At 37.6% G+C, this 17,655-nt stretch overlaps 1 protein-coding gene across 2 annotated transcripts; it reads right to left on the bottom strand.

The window, feature by feature from the left end:
- Positions 1-2,515: 2,515 nt before the first annotated feature.
- LOC141346406 (E3 ubiquitin-protein ligase TRIM39-like) lies at positions 2,516-10,713 on the bottom strand. 2 transcript variants are annotated; one of them, XM_073851262.1, is made up of 8 exons: positions 10,590-10,713; positions 8,093-8,185; positions 7,332-7,885; positions 7,092-7,187; positions 5,937-6,170; positions 5,704-5,842; positions 3,306-3,341; positions 2,516-3,142 (listed from the first exon to the last, which is right to left on the bottom strand). In XM_073851262.1, exons 2-8 carry the CDS (start codon positions 8,163-8,165, stop codon positions 2,595-2,597), a joined length of 1,680 nt encoding a protein of 559 aa, XP_073707363.1. In that variant the 5' UTR covers positions 8,166-8,185; positions 10,590-10,713; the 3' UTR covers positions 2,516-2,594. The 2 variants fall into 2 exon arrangements, with proteins under 2 accessions (XP_073707363.1, XP_073707364.1); XM_073851263.1 differs by lacking the exon at positions 8,093-8,185 and having other exon boundaries at positions 10,590-10,686.
- Positions 10,714-17,655: the final 6,942 nt, after the last annotated feature.

Below are 17,655 nucleotides of genomic sequence, written 5' to 3'. Positions count from 1 at the left end.
GAAATGAAAGAGGTTTTGTAAAGCAAGTTAAAGCAAATGAAATGTTTAATGTAAAAAAAAAAAAAAAAAAAAAAAACGATAACACTTTCTGTGAAGTCCATAGGGGAGAGTGGGGTGAGTTGCGCCAGTTTTTACTCAAAGTACCTTTATAGTGAAGCCATGACAGTAATACCTCCAATTAAAGTATGTACATATATTTCAGGATGTGGTGCATCTCTGAGGACAATATCATTGGATCTGAAATAAACTGATTCAGAATTTTAGCTTTCAGGAAAAAAGTGGTCTCGTGTCACAACTTACCCCTGGTGCAGGTTAAATTGTGCTTTTGGGGAGAATGTTATGAACTGTAATGCAATATAAAATCAAGACAAATTTAATACAAAATTACTAATTTACGGTTTATTTATAGATATTGTTACCCTATTAAACTATTGGCATGTTATATTTTCTGCTTTTCGGAAAACACAAAAAACGAAAATACGCAATATATGATATTTGTCAATCATTAGAACGCTCTCTGTCAACAAAGCACTGTCTGTCAATTATGTAACATATAAGAATAAAGTGACTTTTATCTGAACAATTCTGAACATCCCATTGTGACTTAGGCCACTTAAAAAACTGAATAAAACTTCTCTTTAATAACAGTGCAAACTCAAAACTCAAAATAATAGTGTTAGCTAAACTAAACAAATCGCAGGTAAATCAAACACTGATGAGGCACGCTCATCTCCTCACACAGATTATCCCCAGTGGGTATGTGGGTCTAGATCAGGGCTGCCCAACCCTGTTTTTGGAGATCTACCATCCTACAAAGTTCAGCTCCTACCCGAATCAAACACACCTGAACCAGCTAATTCATCTTTTAGGTAGCACGTGATAATTACAGACAGCTGTGTTGGAGCAGGGCTGGATCTAAAGTCTGCAGGTAGGTAGATCTCCAGGATCAGGGTTGGGCATCCCTGGGGGGTGTTCCATAAAACAAGTTTACCAAATAAGTCAGGCTTATTTCAGTTAGTCTGACTTATTTTGAGCCAAATCAAGTGACAATAAGTCAGACTAACTAAAATAAACCTGACTTTTTTGGTAAACTTGTTTTATGGAACACCACTCTGGTCTAGATTGTCTAGATCCAGACTACTACTTAACATCCCACAGGCACAACTTAACCCTGTCCCTTTGGCACAAATCACCCCATGCCCGACAATTTTGAAAGACTAGCATGATCCCACAGTTTAGAGCTAACATTATACTAACTGTATAGACTCATTGTGTAGCCTACTAAAGCACTAAAACATGGTAAAACATTTTCAAACTTGTAAATAATTGTTCAGACGCAACAATCAGAATACCTTGTTCATATAAATTTTACTTTGAAAGGCAAAAAAAAAAAAAATGTTTTTTTGAGCTAAAATGTCCTTAGATCTCATGCCATGTGTCTCTCTTCTTTGGGCGATGGGTTAATTGGAGGGCTCTTCAAAAGTATGTGGTCAAATGACCAATTTCTTCTATGGTTTTCTAGAAACAAAGGGTGGAACTACTTCCCATACTTTATGATAATTACAAATTTGTGGTTATAACTTTTAAGAGTATGATTATTTATAACACAATGAACACAATATTAAATATAATGGACTTTACCATATCTTGACATTGTTTATTTAACATCAGTACTTTATCTTGTGAGTGGTTAGGTGTTGAGTGTTATTTTCAGTGTTTCCTGTGAGGCTAATGTTCATTTTGATGTGAGCTAGTTAATACTCTTCAACTGAAAATAAAAAACAATGTTTTATATGGCTTTAATTTCAAGTTGCGACATCAAAATCAACCACAGACTAAGAAACACAGATGAGCGCTCGCTAACTTGCTAAAGTACTCCTCTCTGAGCAACAACAGGTTTGTCCAGCTGACCAATCAGAGCAGAGTAAGCTTATGGAAGCGAGGGGTTTACAGACATTACGCTCAAAACTGATTCAAACAAACCGTTTCTAAATCATGCACAAGTATAAATGTATATTCTGAGAAAATTGCAGTTCATTTATTAAATCTCTTATATTCACAACTGATTGTCTCTGTGTGCTGACCACAATTCAAAGTCCCTGAATGTTGATCTTGCTACATGCTACATGCTAAGTTACTGCTAGTACTGACTAAAGTAGGAAAGTTACTCTTTCTTGGACAGAAAAATACTCTTTCCTTGAATTGATAAATGATTATACTGTCAGATCTAATAATATTGATTCTGCTACAGTAAATTCTGAGATCTGATCTAAATATTCATAATTAATTATAACCAGTTATATCATAATATTTTCCCTTTTGAGCTAATTTGCTATCATATAGATAGATAGATAGATAGATAGATAGATAGATAGCAATTTTAGTTTGTCAGGTGCAGATGGCAGAAAAAATGGCACAAATGTTTATGAAAAGTTAAATAATTATTGAACAAACATTATATATTTACATAAAAAATATCTAATTGTAGCATATAGATTTTTAATATTAAAATGATAAAAATAGCAGCACATAATGCTTTCAGACTTTTAATGATAAAAATCATTATTTTAATCTTTCATATGAGGAGTTTACATTCATTTATTATCATTGACAGGTGTGATGATCAGTGGACTTGAGTTTTTACCTCCATCATTAGGGCATGGGCTAAATAATGGATAGAGTTTTTCAGTGAAAGACTGAGCAGTGAAAGAGTAGATATGAGAGCTGGACTCCACATCATAAAAGGAGACCAGACCCTCCTCATAATCCACAAACACACCGACCCGCTGCGGCTTCACTCTCAGAGACAGAGACACAGAAGGACCAGAGAGAGCTTTATATTCATTTCCATTCCTCAGCCACACAGTCCATTGTCCATCACTGGGACTAGCTGTGATCTGTCCCTTCCTGTTAATGGATTCTCTGGCCACTCCTAAATCCCATTTAGTCTTTCCCTTCACCTGCACCTCAAAATAAAATCTCCCTGAGGAGAATCCCTCCTTTCCCAAGACATTTACACATTTATCAAATCTCTCTGGATTGTCTGGGAGTTTCTGTCTAATGTCTCCATGTCTCACTTGTTTTCCATCATCAGACAGGATGAGTTCAGGATGAGCTGTATCAGGATCCAGAGTCACATCCACTGAGAAAACAGAGAATATCCATCACAACCTACCAATACACACATTTTGTGATGCTGTTTTTAATATTTAATCTTTTTTATTGTTATTATTTTATATTGTAGTGCAGTAATGAAGCTGTGAGTGTATGAATGTAAACTAGTGTAGTATAGAGTCACACTGTACCTGCATACTGCTGCATCCACTTCAGCTCTCTAGACACTAATGACAAGAAAACATATGGCAAAAAATATATTTATTTGTGGCTAAAATATATTGAAATGTATGCTAAATATACACTACTGCTCAAAAGTTTGGGATTGGTAAGATTTTTTAAGTTTTTTTTTTTTAAAGAAGTCACTAAAGCTCATCAAGGCTGCATTTACTGTCTTTGATCAAAAATACAGAACAAAATGGTAATATTGCAAAATATTATTACAATAAAAAACGTTTTTTTTATATACTTTAAAATATAATTTATTCTTGTGATGCAAAGCTGAATTGTCATCAGCTGTTACTCCAGTCTTAAGTGATCTTTCAGAAATCATTATGCTGATTTATTATTGAAAACAGTTCTGGTGCTGCCAAATATTTTTTAGGACCTGTGATTCTTTGATGAATATTGAGTTAAAAAGAACAGCATTTATTCAAAATATAAATCTTGTCTAACAATATAAATCTTTGCTGTCACTTTCTATTAATTTAACAAATCCTTGCTGAATAAAAGTGTTTATTTCTAAAAAAAAAAAAGAGAATAAATATTTACTGACCCCAAACTTTTGAAAAGATAGTATATATTGTTAGAAAACCTTTATATTTTAAATAAATGCTGTTCTTTTTAACCTTTTATTGATCAAAAAATTTATCACAGGTTGCAAAAAATATTAAGCAGCACAACTGTTTTCAACATTGATAATAAATAAATGTTAAAATAAATGTTAGAATGATTTCTAAGTAATGATTCTGAAAATGTAACTTTAATTACAGATATAAAATACATTTTAATGTAAATAAAAAAAAACATTGTTTTACAACATAATAATATTTCCCAACATTACATTTATTTTTTGTATTTTGATCAAATCAACACAGCCTTGATGAGCATAAGAAAAAAAAAAAAAAAGCTTTTGTAGTGTATGTTGCAAACAGTGAAGCTCAATGAAATATATTTTTGAAATAGTAAATATATTTAGTTTCAGCCATCATTTATAAATATATTTCTGTGGCAAGAAAATGCTTTTTTTGGACAGAAATATACAGAGGTCAAAATATATTTTTAAAATGCTTTTTAAAAATATTTTATATATGGCCAAAAATATATTACTAGAAAATATATTTGAGCAAATATATTTTTTGGCCAGTCTTTTTTACATATTTTGTAAAATTTATTTTAGATGTAGAAATATATATATAAAAAATATACAGAAATGTGCCAAAAATAAATCAGTAGAAAATATATTTATGTAAATGTATTTTCAAACATATTTTGGCAAAAATATTTCTTGGTATTTGAATGTATAAATATATTTTTTTTAAAAATACATCTTTTAAATATATTAATAGCCTATATTTTCATTTTAAATTCTATACAAAACGTTGTAAAATTACTAACAGCATCTGTAAAATTAACATTTTGGCTGTTATTTTAAGTATTACATCATTATCGATGCATTACAGTAATTCTCATTTTTATTCAGACAAATACTGTATTATTTAGAGTTTTTCACTTTTTTCTTAAATTTCATAGAAATGTATGTAAAATTACAAAAATAATGGTGATCTCTCAAGATCTGAGCATCTTCATTTATTACAAACCCGTCTGACTTAATTTTATACAAAAGTTCATTTCAAGAATTAACAGAGTTTCAGATGTTGATGTTTTGTTGAAAATATTAAAGTTCGGTGTTTGCATTAGTTGAGCTCTTGACTCTTGATTAAAATGATTTTGTCTGGCTGCTTTAACTCTGTGTTTCTAAAGCCTGTTTGTTAAAGCAATAAATACAAGGGAAAACTGGTCATCAGTAAGAAGATATTAAGAATAACACATTAAGAGACTAGCTTTGTTCACTACTGGGGCTATTGACTATTAAGCTCTATGTTTTAGATGCACAGAGACATCAAGAATCAGCGCATGAATCTCAACAGTGGTGACAATTGATGACAAATTGTTTCATGAAAATTTCCATGGAATTATTTTGTGATTTGTGTCATTTGACCTTTTTTATTATTTTTTTTTTAACTTAAGGTATCTCATCAGAATTTCAAGAAATACCTGTTTTGTAAAACATTTAATGGAAAATTCTGTAAGAGTTCTGTAAGTGCATATTTAAATTAGTATATTTTACTTTATTTTATGGTTTCTGTTTGGTAGCCATTGCTGTCAGCAATTTAACTGTTTTTTTTTTTTTTTTTTTTACCATTGTTTTTTACAGTGTATACATAAAATGGCCCAAAATATGTACAAAAATATATACATTTAAAAATATATTTGAATATATATATTTTTGCTGTATGGTTAATGTTATATTTAACAAATAGAAAACATAACCATGTTTCTATCTGATCAGTGTATGTATTGATGTACCAGTTTGTGTGAGTTTCTCATCTATAGTGTCCTTCAGTTGAGTCAGATCTCTCCTCAGAGTCTCCAGACTCTCATGAGTCTTCATACTGATCTCAGGCCAGTTCCTGGTGTTTGTAGGGCTGCACAGGGATGAGTGAATCTACAGCAGGAGAGAGGAGAAATCCTTCAGCATGGGGAGTGTTCTGGTGTCATATACTGCATTATGATTGATCAGAGAGATCATGTTGACTGACCTGTAGGAGGTGGAGGTGATCTTCAGTGTGTGAGAGCTGCTCCAGCTCAGTGTTTCTCATCTTTAGCTCAGTGATCTCCTGCTCCAGCTCTTCAATCAGCTCTTCCTCCTGTTTCTCTGCTGCTTTCTGCTGCTCCTCCATCATCTCCAGCAGTTCAGTCTGATATCTCTCAATGGAGCGGATGAGATCAGTGAAGAGCTCCACATGGGCTGCTTTCTCCTTCTCTGTGTTTCTCTGCTCAACCAAAACAGTCAACAAATTATTAGCAGTGTTTACTAAGAGAAGAATCTGTGTTACTGTTGCTCATACCATTTTTTTTCACATACATAAATGTGTTTTTAAGGGGTTTCAGAATCCCTCAACTGAAGTATTAAACTTCATCCTGCACTGTTTGCACTGAATGATTCCTCAAATCATGTGTTTTTCAGTCATGTTGAGGAGAGGTGTGCTATTACTTTACTAAGTGATCAGGTCACAGTCATGTTGATATTCAGACCATCAGTGTGGTTACAAGTGTACAACAATTAAATAAATAAGTTAATGGATAACTAACTTACATTTTAGACAAATTATTATCCTTGTTTGTATTTGCTCTGATCCCTAAATATACTAGTTTGAAACAAAGCTGCAACAAACTGTAGTGTTGATTCATTCCTGTTTTTAAATGAATCATCTGAGCGAATAAATCAGAATCAATGACTCAGTCATAGAGAGGTTTATTTGTCGCCATCTACTGATGTAACAGTGTAACCTTTAGAAAGAGTCCCTGTAAAACCCCCACTATTAATACACAGAGTGCTTCTCAAAACTCATATTAATGCTTCTTCATTTGACACTTCAAAGGGCCCTTCAGACTGAAAGATTCCCAAGGATTCAAGTGATGGACACTTTATACTCCCTTGATTCTTTGTGCATGTTTAACTTGTGACACAGATGTTGTAAGACAGCACAGAAGTGTGTTCGATAGACACCATTAGTTGGTTCCCTACACCCTTTATTCCTTCAAAGCTCTAACTCTAGTGAGTAAACCCTTCAAAGGGATCATGGCATAGAGATGAGCTCTTCAGAGTAGAACACAGCCACACAGCTAAACTAATGAAACTAAATGATATGTAATATTTATGTCAACTATTTTATTATTATATTTAAACTCACTTTTCTGACTTCTGCTGAGTGTTTGATGTCTTTAATCTTCTTGGTTCTGTCCTGGATCATCTGCTGCACATCTTTCTGTGTCTTCATCAGTTCAGTCTATAGAGAGAACAACTCAGACTTGTTTATCATAACACAGATTAAACTTACAGTATGTTTTCATAATGAGCTTTTATTTCACAAAATGAAATAAAATCTGATTTCGTCATGATATCAGTCCTTTAAAACTACAATTACTTCTACCTTCTTCTCTTGACTCTCCTCTTCTATAGGAACAGTGTTGTGGTTTTCGTGGTCTTTCTCAATGCAGAACGAACACACACATGTTTGATCATCTCTACAGAACAGATCCAGAGGTCTCTCATGTTTCTGACATATATAGTCCTCCAGATTACTCACAGGATCCATCAGTTTGTGTTTCTTCAAACCTGCCACTCTCAAATGAGGCTCCAGGTGAGTTTCACAGTAAGAGCTCTGACACACCAGACACGACTTCAGGGCTTTCAGCTTTCTCTCCTCACAGAAATCACACAGAACATCAGTTGTTTTCTCTGGAGTTTTCTTTTTATAGTGACCTACAAGCTCTCTGAGTGTGGTATTAATCTTGAGATCAGGTCTTTGCTTGAATGTTTCTTTACAGTATGGACAGCTGCAGGTCTGACTGTTGTCCCAGCACTTATTCAGACAGGTCTTGCAGAAGTTGTGTCCACATGGAGTGCTGACTGGATCAGTGAACACGTCCAGACATATAGAGCACTGAAGATCCTCAGACAGAGGACCACTGGAGGATGACATTACTGGAAAGAGACATTATTTAGGATTAGTGTGAACTCCTTCAATACTGTTAAAAAACAATTTCATGATTAATGTAAACAGTGTCTAGAGAAAATCCTATATATATATATATAAGATCATGTACAGTTAGGTAGTGATTTTTTACAACATTAACCCTAGAAAAGTAAAAGTAGTTCATGCACTCATTCTTTAATGGTTTATTGACTTACATGGAGGTTCATGTTCAAAACTCTGTCTCCTGTTTTTTCTTGCTTTTGTTGATGTTGGTGAAGATTCTGCCATTGTTCTTTCCCTCTTAAAGCCTTTTCAAGAAAAACAAAAAACAAATGCACTTTTCATTAAAAGATATTTTTTCCCTTTAAGCCTCAAAACCAAATTAGATCACTTGAACTAAATCAATATTTATAATAAATTAAATAATTCATTTAAAACTATGACGTGCTGTTTAGATTAAAGAAAGAACATACACCCCCCCTCCCCAAAACAATATACACACATATAAATACATACATAATATATTCTGATCATGTATTTTTCCAAGCACGTTTCAAACCACATTAATTTTAAAAGTGACCGAGAATAATCATTTTCAGGTGATGTGCAATTATTAATGAGGAAAGGTGTGGCTTAAAGTGGCAAACACTTTAAATTCAGATGTACGTAATTATTAGGCAGATTTTTGCTATGGGTAAAAATGGTTAAAAAAAAAAAACAATAAAAAGACTTAATTGATGCTGAAATGTCAAAATTATAAAATGCTTTTCAGAAAAATACAATGCTCTGAATTTTTTCCAAACTAATAAATCATGACCATCAGACAATCAACCAGTTTGTCAATAATAGTCAGCAGGGTTGCAAAAAAATGCGCTGAAAAGAAAAGGTGCAAATTGGCAGCAATAGTAGAATTAAGTGGGAAACCACCAGAAAGCTTTTAGACTCCAGTGCCACCATTTTCCAGAACTGCAACCTCCCTGGATTCTCCAGAAGTACCAGATGCCTACTTTTTAGAGAATTTGCTAAGGTAAAGAAAGCTGAAACCGAACTCACACTTAACAAAAATCACAAGCTGAAGTGTTAAGATTTGGCCAAAAAATACATGAAAATCTATTTTTCAAAGGTCTTTGGACAGATAAAAAGAGAGTAGCACTTAAAGGTTGTATCAGCGATTTCTAGCCTGAAACATAAAGTGTCAATTTCAGCTGACCTTTCATCACGATCCGCTCGCTGCCTGCCCCATAAATTGTCTGTGAAAAAAACGCGTCTCTCTGGTCAGCCTAGGGTCCGAGATATGCCAAAAAAAACAATCGGCACTACCAACCTTTCCACACGTAAACAAACAGTGTTCCAACCAATCAGCGTCAGGGGTTTGGTGTTGTGGACTTTCGCTCCGCCTCCCTCACATCCCAGCACCAGTAGGAAAGTCCACAACACCAAACCCCTGACGCTGATTGGTTGGAACACTGTTTGTTTACGTGTGGAAAGGTTGGTAGTGCCGATTGTTTTTTTGGCATATCTCGGACCCTAGGCTGACCAGAGAGACGAGGTTTTTTCACAGACAATTTATGGGGCAGGCAGCGAGCGGATCGTGATGAAAGGTCAGGTAAATTTGACACTTTATGTTTCAGGCTAGAAATCGCTGATACAACCTTTAATAGACCAGACGGCTGAGCCTGTGGTTGGCTCAATGATGGACACAGAGCACCAGCTCGAGTCAGACGTCAGCACAGTGGTCAGGGGGTGCTGGTGTAATGGTGTGGGCTGTTATTAGTAATGATGATCTTGTTGGACCTTTTTGGGTTGCAGACAGACTAAAAATGGATTTTCAAAACTATTAACAATTTCTGGAAGACACTTTCTTCAAACAGTGGTGCAAGAAGCAGTCAGCATCATCCAGAAAGACCATAGTCTTCATGCAGGACAATGCTCCACCACATGCATTCAAGTATTTCACTGATTGTCTTGCCAGAAAAGGCTTCAAAGATGACAGAATAAATTTCTGGTCAACTCTCCTCACCTGATTTGAACCCAACTAATAACTTGTAGGCCCTTCTTAAGCATGAGATTTACATTGAGAGAAAACAGTACACAACTTTAAACAGCATCAACTGATCAAGAACAAATCAAGACATTGACTAATTATATGGATTGGTTATATTGGCTGCTAAAAACTTTGAAAGGAGATAAATATATTATTTGAATTTTGTATTTTGTTTTCTATTTTTTTTTATTTGTTTAAACATTCTTGATAAATAAAGAAATAGATAACTGATAGATTAAAAAAAGTCCTGAATAATTGTGCACACACACATATTTGAGAAAGTTGTAAGAACAAAATATAGTTGAACACTTGCTTGTAGCATTGTACTTATTCGACAGTAAACTTAATAAATAAAAGCATATGTTGCATAATAAGTGCACACTGTGTGTATATATGGATCACGTTTGTGCTCAGTTTGTCTGCAGGTCATTTACTTCCTGTTTCTTTAGCCTTTATGTTGTGACTAAATGACAGAAACACCAAACTTTGCATTATGACCAATCAAATGACATACTAATTCTTATACAGTTTCAGTGCAGTAAACAACTAAAGCAGTGGAGTATCTGACTTCTGTTCAACTCACTCCAGTCTGATATAAACCCTATAAACCAGATCAGTTCCATTAGAAACCTGTTCAGGACAATCTCTCTTATATTTCTGTAATTTACCTGTGAGTATCAGATGTGTCCAGAGGGGTCTTTGAACGACTCAGTATTCTGTTGTTTAAAGAGTTTGAGTTTAGTTCATAGCGTCCATATTGTTGTTGATCAAATTAGTTTCACTTTCTCTGAATCTCTGAACTACAGTGATGTCAGAGCTCCTCCTGTATTTACATAATTACATTTGTCCCATGTATTCGGTGTTTGTCTGTTTGTATTGGGACTGATGTTTCTGTCAGCTCATGAAAAAGAGATTTCAGCAGACGTTTTTTTTGGCAACATTATAATAATGCATAATAATATTGCAACTAAACATTAGCGCTCTGCTCCCTCTGCTGGCGATGATATACCATTACATGCTGAACAACACGCTTATACTGGACTATATGTAGACTGTAAAACCCACAGGGAAGCGTTTCATAAATGCTGAGTAAATTGTGTAATTCAAATAAATTAGCAGAAAGCATTCTACAGACTAAAATAAATACAAGTGTGTTTTTGAACAGAACAAAACTGTTTTCGGATTAAGTCTTTGTCAGTCACCAGTTTCTGTACTTTATTGAACATCCTAATTCTGGGTTCTGTATATAGAAATCTTAATTAAATCAACCCTTCTATATTAATTTGTCCAAACTGCTGAAAAAAAAAACAAAAAAATAAATTAAAAAAAAAACAGAAACAATCACAGAATTTGTAATAGCTTTTATGGTTTTAATGGGAATTGTATTGGTTTCAGTGGAAACTGTAATGGTCTTGGTCTTCTATTGGTGACTTGTTAAAACCACTAAATCCTAATGGAATATGTCCCAAAACACACTACAGGAATGGTTTATGGTTAAATTGTTTGAAGTTGATGGTTTGTGGTGGCATTTGTGGTGGAAACCATTAGAATTTCTGTTTTGTTTTTTTGTTTTTGTAACCAGGGTGAACAGATGCAATCAGCAGTGAGTCCTACTGGTTAGAAAATCTAAATATTAATATAATAGCATCTCAAATGATGGGTTAATGTGAGAGTTAATGCATTAATTTATAAAATTAAGATTCATTTAGTTGTTTAGTCCCAATAGTGAAAGTATTAGCATATTTAATGTTGTTTAAGTCAATCATCATTATTGTTATTGTTCATTGTTACGCTTAGTGATTTGAACACTCAGTGTTGAAGTATTAACAGCACAATAAACCCACAAATGTCTATTAAAACAGTAAAGAGGATTATTCTGGATTTTAATGCTGACAATATATTTGATATACAATTTTGATATGTAATTTTGGACCATTTGTTTTACAGATATGGCACAGCAGTGAACTAAGAATAATTTAGAAAGTTTTGGCAACCATATAAGTAATGCCCTGGCAGCCAACAACATATACACAAACATCATTTATACAGTATATATATGGTGGTATATATATATGAAGTCTTCTAGATTACTCACTGGATCTATCAGTTTGTATTTCTTCAAACCACAATATTTTGGGTGAGCTGTTTGCAGTCACTGAGACCCCAGCTACAGCATGATTAAATGCAATAGAGGTGTGATGTGCATTCAGTTCTGTCTTTTGTTTAGGTTACAGTTGACTCAAAAAGTCCAAGTTCAAAATAAAACTCTATGAACCACTCTATTGTGAATTATTGTGACGCTGTATGAACCACTAATTTACTGTCACGGATTAGCCAGGTTCAGCCAGCAATCACCCAACGATCACCGTCACCTGCACGCAATCACCTAAGCACTACAAGAACCCTCACCACACACCGCTCATGGTCCAGGCTCGTTTGTTCGAAGCGGACTCATTGTGCAACTCTGCCAAAGTTCACAAGACCTACCTTGCGTCTTACCTGTGACTACTTACCTGTTTATCTGCTCTGTTCCAGTCTGTTCATAGATCGGCCGCGTCCAGTCTCCAGTGGGTGTGTGAGCCATAAGTCTGCGTCTCAACACCACCGGCGTGTGTGTGTCTCTCTTCGAAGTCCTCCTCTCGTCGTTCCTGCAAAAAGAAATCACCTTCAATCAAACTAACGATCCATTCAAGAATAACATTGCATCTAGTTCTACTTACCCGGCTCTGCACGTCAGCATCTTCATTGCTCTGCTGTTTGTAAATAAACCTCGTTATTGTCACTTACCTCTCTCGTCCGTCTGCTTCCTTAACACTTACAGGCTGTAAAATGAAGTTTGTCCAAACTCAACTGGTTTTGTGAGAGAATGCAAATATCTTTGCTAGAGAACACAAAAGCTTTTCCGAAGAAACGCAACATTAGCCTACTTCATGGAATGCAAAAGTTTTGCAAGAGAATGAAAAAAATATATATATTTTTTTTCCACCCACCCCATTTTTTCCAACACCACGTCCCTTTAGGGGCTCCGTAGAATCCCTTGACAAAGGGCCCTTCCAGAAATCCATTAGCAAGGGGAACATTATGGACCAGGAGTAAACAAGTTCAGTCCAAACCCTGGAAAAACCACATCTGCTTATAGTCTTAGTAATCCTGAAGACATTGATTATCTTGTTCAGGGCCGTGCAGAGACCTTTAAAGGGGCAGGTGCTCAAAGTATAAAAAGGGCTCCTGGAACAAGGCATTTAAGAGCCCTTCGGGTCCATCACCTCATTGTAGGCATCCAGTTACTTACGTAATAAGTAACAATGTCAATAATAAGTCAAATAATACATTATTCAAAGTCTTAATTGCATTTATGTTTAGTTCAGGACTCAAACAACAGAATTAGTAATATTTTTATCACTATAAAAGGGGCTCTCTAAATAGGGCTGTGCTCAAAACATCAGTACAGCAATACTGTACTGTATATTGTGACACATTCCTTGCTGATATACATATCATTACAGAGGCTTCTAGCAGCCAATGCTGTGAAGCAGTTCTGAGAAAGAAATGGAACATAAAAGACCATTTTGATGTCTAAAAGATTGAAAAATATTTTCTTTGGACCTTTTAATTTTGATTAAAAATTGTTGTGTATTAAATTGTCTTTTTGTTTAACACAATAATAAAGAACAGCTGTTATATTAAACTCTGTGTGGTCAATATTGAAAATATCTGTGGCCCCTGATGTATATTGTATTGTAAGATTGTAGACGGTAGAATATTAAGGCATAAAATGGCATGATTTATAATTCAGATACAGGTTCACACAAAAACAAAATATATTGTACAATGGAATGTCAGCCTTTACACCATTAAAAGGGATAAATCGAGTTTATAATTTATTATATTTTATTTAAAACATAAATAGTACTGTCTTAATTGTTTAGATTTTTAGAAGGCACATTAACATCTTTCACATTTACAACTCTATGTGTTTGCTGCATAAAAACTAGGTCGATAATTGCAATAATTTGACCATAAAGAGCTGAAAAATGTGGAAATAAAAATTCATTCTCTGTCACAAGGGGGCGCTTTAGAAGCGCTGAAATACTACGGTTTCCATGGGAACGGCTGAACACAAAGCAGCAGCATTAACGCAGTTTTATCAGACGTGAAATGAAAATGCAAACGACACGTTTCTGAGGACAGTCGGTTCCCTTCAGATTCATTCATATAAAGACATCAGTGCCGCGTTTTGACTTTGAAACGTGCAGCGTGCATATTTATTCAATGACATCATTGCCTTCTGAAGTTTAATCCAGCCCTATCGCGTTTCTGGTCTTTCCATCCCCAAATGTAAGACCTCCTAAATTATAATTAAGTCTTTTCTTATACTATTTAACATATCTAAAACTTTTTATGGCCTTAAATTTGACACAACCTAATTGAGGAGTTTTTAAGGACCTGCAGGAGCCCTCTCCTTTACGATAGATTTACGATTTTTTTTTTCATGATGACATTAACATTATTGGCAGCTATTTCAGAGCAGACTACACATGCACAAACTATAAAAAAGTATAAATACTCGTGCATAATCTCTTTCCTTCACGTCATTCTTATGATAATAAGTAACGTTAAATCTGTTGAAAACGTACTCGGTTACTAACGTAACCTCGGTTCTCTCAGAGAGGGAACGAGTACTGCGTAAGCTAAGCTTACGCTTGGGGAAAATCCTTTCCGCGAGAGATATTGAAGCCAAAAAATTATCCTTAATTTTGTATTAATGTAAAACGCGTTGCCGCAGTGAGCAGACATAGGCGAGGCGTATTGCTTGCCTATTGGCTGCTCTGCAGCAACTGCAGCACCTATCGAGCGAGGCTTGGCGCGAAACCAGCTCCAATGAGAGCCTTTCGCGCCTAATACGTCATCTCCCGCCGAAAGTGGCGTGATCCAAGCCTATAAATATCGCTCGAAGGTAGCTACACTCTGGTTTTTTCATCATAAAAGCGCCCAGAGCACGCGCTTGCACGGCAAGGTACGCAGTACTCGTTCCCTCTCTGAGAGAACCGAGGTTACGTTAGTAACCGAGTACGTTCTCTTACGAGAGGTCTCTCGTACTGCGTAAGCTAAGCTTACGCTTGGGGACCCCATGTAAAACGCCGTGCATGCCAAGATCTGATACCATAGACCCGAGGGCGAATAGCCCGGGGTTCATATAGTGTTTGAACGTGCTTGAACATATAAGGGGATTAGGACCCTATAAACACTGGCTCCTGGTATATCCGGGCAGGTAAACGACCTGGATAAACTTGGAACATGGGTCTAGATATCTGTTAATATCTAGACCGATAGCAACTTGGCCTGTAGGGCGGGAACCTCCAAGTTGTAGAATCTTATGAATGTAGACGGAGAGGCCCAGCCTGCCGCCGTACAAATGTCTTGCAAGTTAATTCCACTCGACCAAGCCCACGACGAGGCCACGCCCCTCGTGGAATGTGCTCTGACACCCAGCGGGCATCGCATGCCCTTGGACTCGTACGCCAGTGCAATAGCATCCACTATCCATCTGGATAAAGTCTGTTTTGACGCAGCCATTCCTTTAGAATGCCCGTAAAACGAGACGAACAGCTGTTCTGTCTGTCTAAAAGCAGACGTGCGAGACACATAGACTCTTAGCGCTCTAACTGGACATAAGAGTCTCGCGTCAGCCTCATCATCCCCAACCGGCAGAGCAGACAGTGCGATGACCTGTGCTCTAAACGGTGTGTTAATAGACTTTGGCACATATCCATGCTTGGGTTTGAGTATAACTTTAGAGTCGTTAGGTCCAAACTCCATGCATGTCGCGCCCACGGAGAGCGCATGCAAATCTCCTACGCGCTTCACTGAAGCGAGCGCTAGGAGGAATATAGCCTTAAGAGACAGATATTTTAATTCAGCCGCCTGTAGTGGTTCGAATGGTCCGCCCTTCATAGCGTCCAGCACCACAGAAAGGTCCCAAGTTGGGACTGAAGGCGGTCTGGGTGGATTTAATCTCTTAGCTCCCCTAAGGAAGCGTATGATTAAATCATTCCTCCCTATTGACTGACCTAGCGTTGTCATCGAGAACGCTGCTATGGCCGCCACATAAACTTTGTCTAGTAGATGGCGCCCTAGCCTGTGTGATCGTTGATATCACTCCTGTGGGGAGTTCATCATATATTCCCTGGTGACCCATACATGAAGGGACCACAGCTCGGGGTGAGGGTGCCAAATCGCGCCGCCCGCCTGCGAGAGGAGGTCTCTCCTCACAGGTATTGGCCACGGTGAGATGCTCGTCATCTGCATCAGCGCTGTGGCTGGTTCCCCCAAAACGGCGCTATTAGCAGTATTGCACACCCTTCCTCCTTCACCCTCTCTATCACCTGAGGTAGGAGAGAGACTGGGGGAAAAGCATAAAGAGGACGGTGGGGCCGCGCATGGGCTAGCGCGTCCTTGGCTTTGGAAAAGAATTCTAGACAATGAGCGTTGTCCTGAGATGCAAATAGATCTATCTCCGCTCTGCCGAATGTTTTCCATAATAGTTGCACCGTCTGAGGGTGCAGCGACCATTCGCCCGCCGGAACATTGTTCCTGGACAGTCTGTCTGGTCCTATATTTAGGGTCCCCCGCACGTGCGCTGCCCTCAGCGAGCGCAGGTTGCGATGAGCCCATACCAGAAGGCGTTCTACAAGTGCATGTAGTTTTCTGGACCTGAGACCGCCCTGGCGATTTATGTAAGCCACTACCGATATGTTGTCAGAGCGGACTAATACATGACTTCCCTTCAATAAGGGAAGAAAATATGTCAGCGCATTCTCCCCTGCCATCATTTCGAGGCAGTTGATATGCAGCGATTTCTCGCGTTCTGACCACTGGCCGAACGACGGTCTGCCGTCTAGCAGCGCTCCCCATCCCGAGGTGGACGCGTCCGTGGACACTACTTTCACCTTCGAGGGTCTCTCTAGAGTGACACCTGTTTGGTACCAGCCGGCTGTTCTCCACGGCATCAGGGCTGTAACGCATCTCTGATTGATCGTGAGACGGAGTCGACCGGACGCCCACGCTCGGCGCGGCACTCGCGCTCTCAGCCAGAACTGCAGTGGGCGCATGCAGAGCATCCCTAACTGTAGAACTGATGATGCTGAGGCCATAAGACCTAACACTCTTTGAAAGGTCTTGAGCGGGGCAGACTTGCTGCGGCAGAGCGCGCTCACTGCGCTCTGAACGTTCAGCGCGCGCACTGACGAAAGCTTCGCTGTCATTGCCAGCGAGTCCACTTCTATGCCCAGGAAGGAGATATTCTGGCTGGGGTTCAGCGAGCTTTTCTCCCAATTGACTTTCAAACCCAAGTTCTCGAGGTGATCGAGTAACATGGTCGTGTGTTCCCTGAGCATTGAGTGAGATTGCGCTAAAATCAGCCAATCGTCCCAATAATTCAGTATTCGCACGCCTTTCTGTCTGAGCGGGGCGAGCGCTGCGTCCATGCACTTTGTAAATGTACGGGGTGCTAGGGACAAACCGAATGGCAGGACTGTGTACTGATAAGCTTGGCCCTCGAAGGCGAATCTCAAAAATCGCCTGTGACGCGACGCTATCTGTATTTGAAAATACGCGTCTTTCAGATCCACTGACACAAACCAGTCTCCTCGGCACACTTGTGCGAGGATTTTCTTGGTTGTGAGCATTCTGAACTTTCGCTTCACTAGCGCTTTGTTCAGTTGCCTTAGATCT

The sequence above is a fragment of the Garra rufa genome, chromosome 12 (assembly GCF_049309525.1).
Source record: "Garra rufa chromosome 12, GarRuf1.0, whole genome shotgun sequence".
NCBI classification, from domain to species: domain Eukaryota; kingdom Metazoa; phylum Chordata; class Actinopteri; order Cypriniformes; family Cyprinidae; genus Garra; species Garra rufa.
This window is presented reverse-complemented; position numbering and strand designations above follow the sequence as displayed.

Bases quoted from the DNA above. Each gene is read 5' to 3' on its own strand.
- LOC141346406 (XM_073851262.1), bottom strand. From the start codon at position 8,165: ATGGCAGAATCTTCACCAACATCAACAAAAGCAAGAAAAAACAGGAGA. The intron at 7,188-7,331 runs GTAGAAGTAATT...TTCTCTCTATAG, and splicing joins AGGAGAGTCAAGAGAAGAAG to ACTGAACTGATGAAGACACA. The intron at 3,143-3,305 runs GTACAGTGTGAC...CTGTTTTCTCAG, and splicing joins GTGGATGCAGCAGTATGCAG to TGGATGTGACTCTGGATCCT.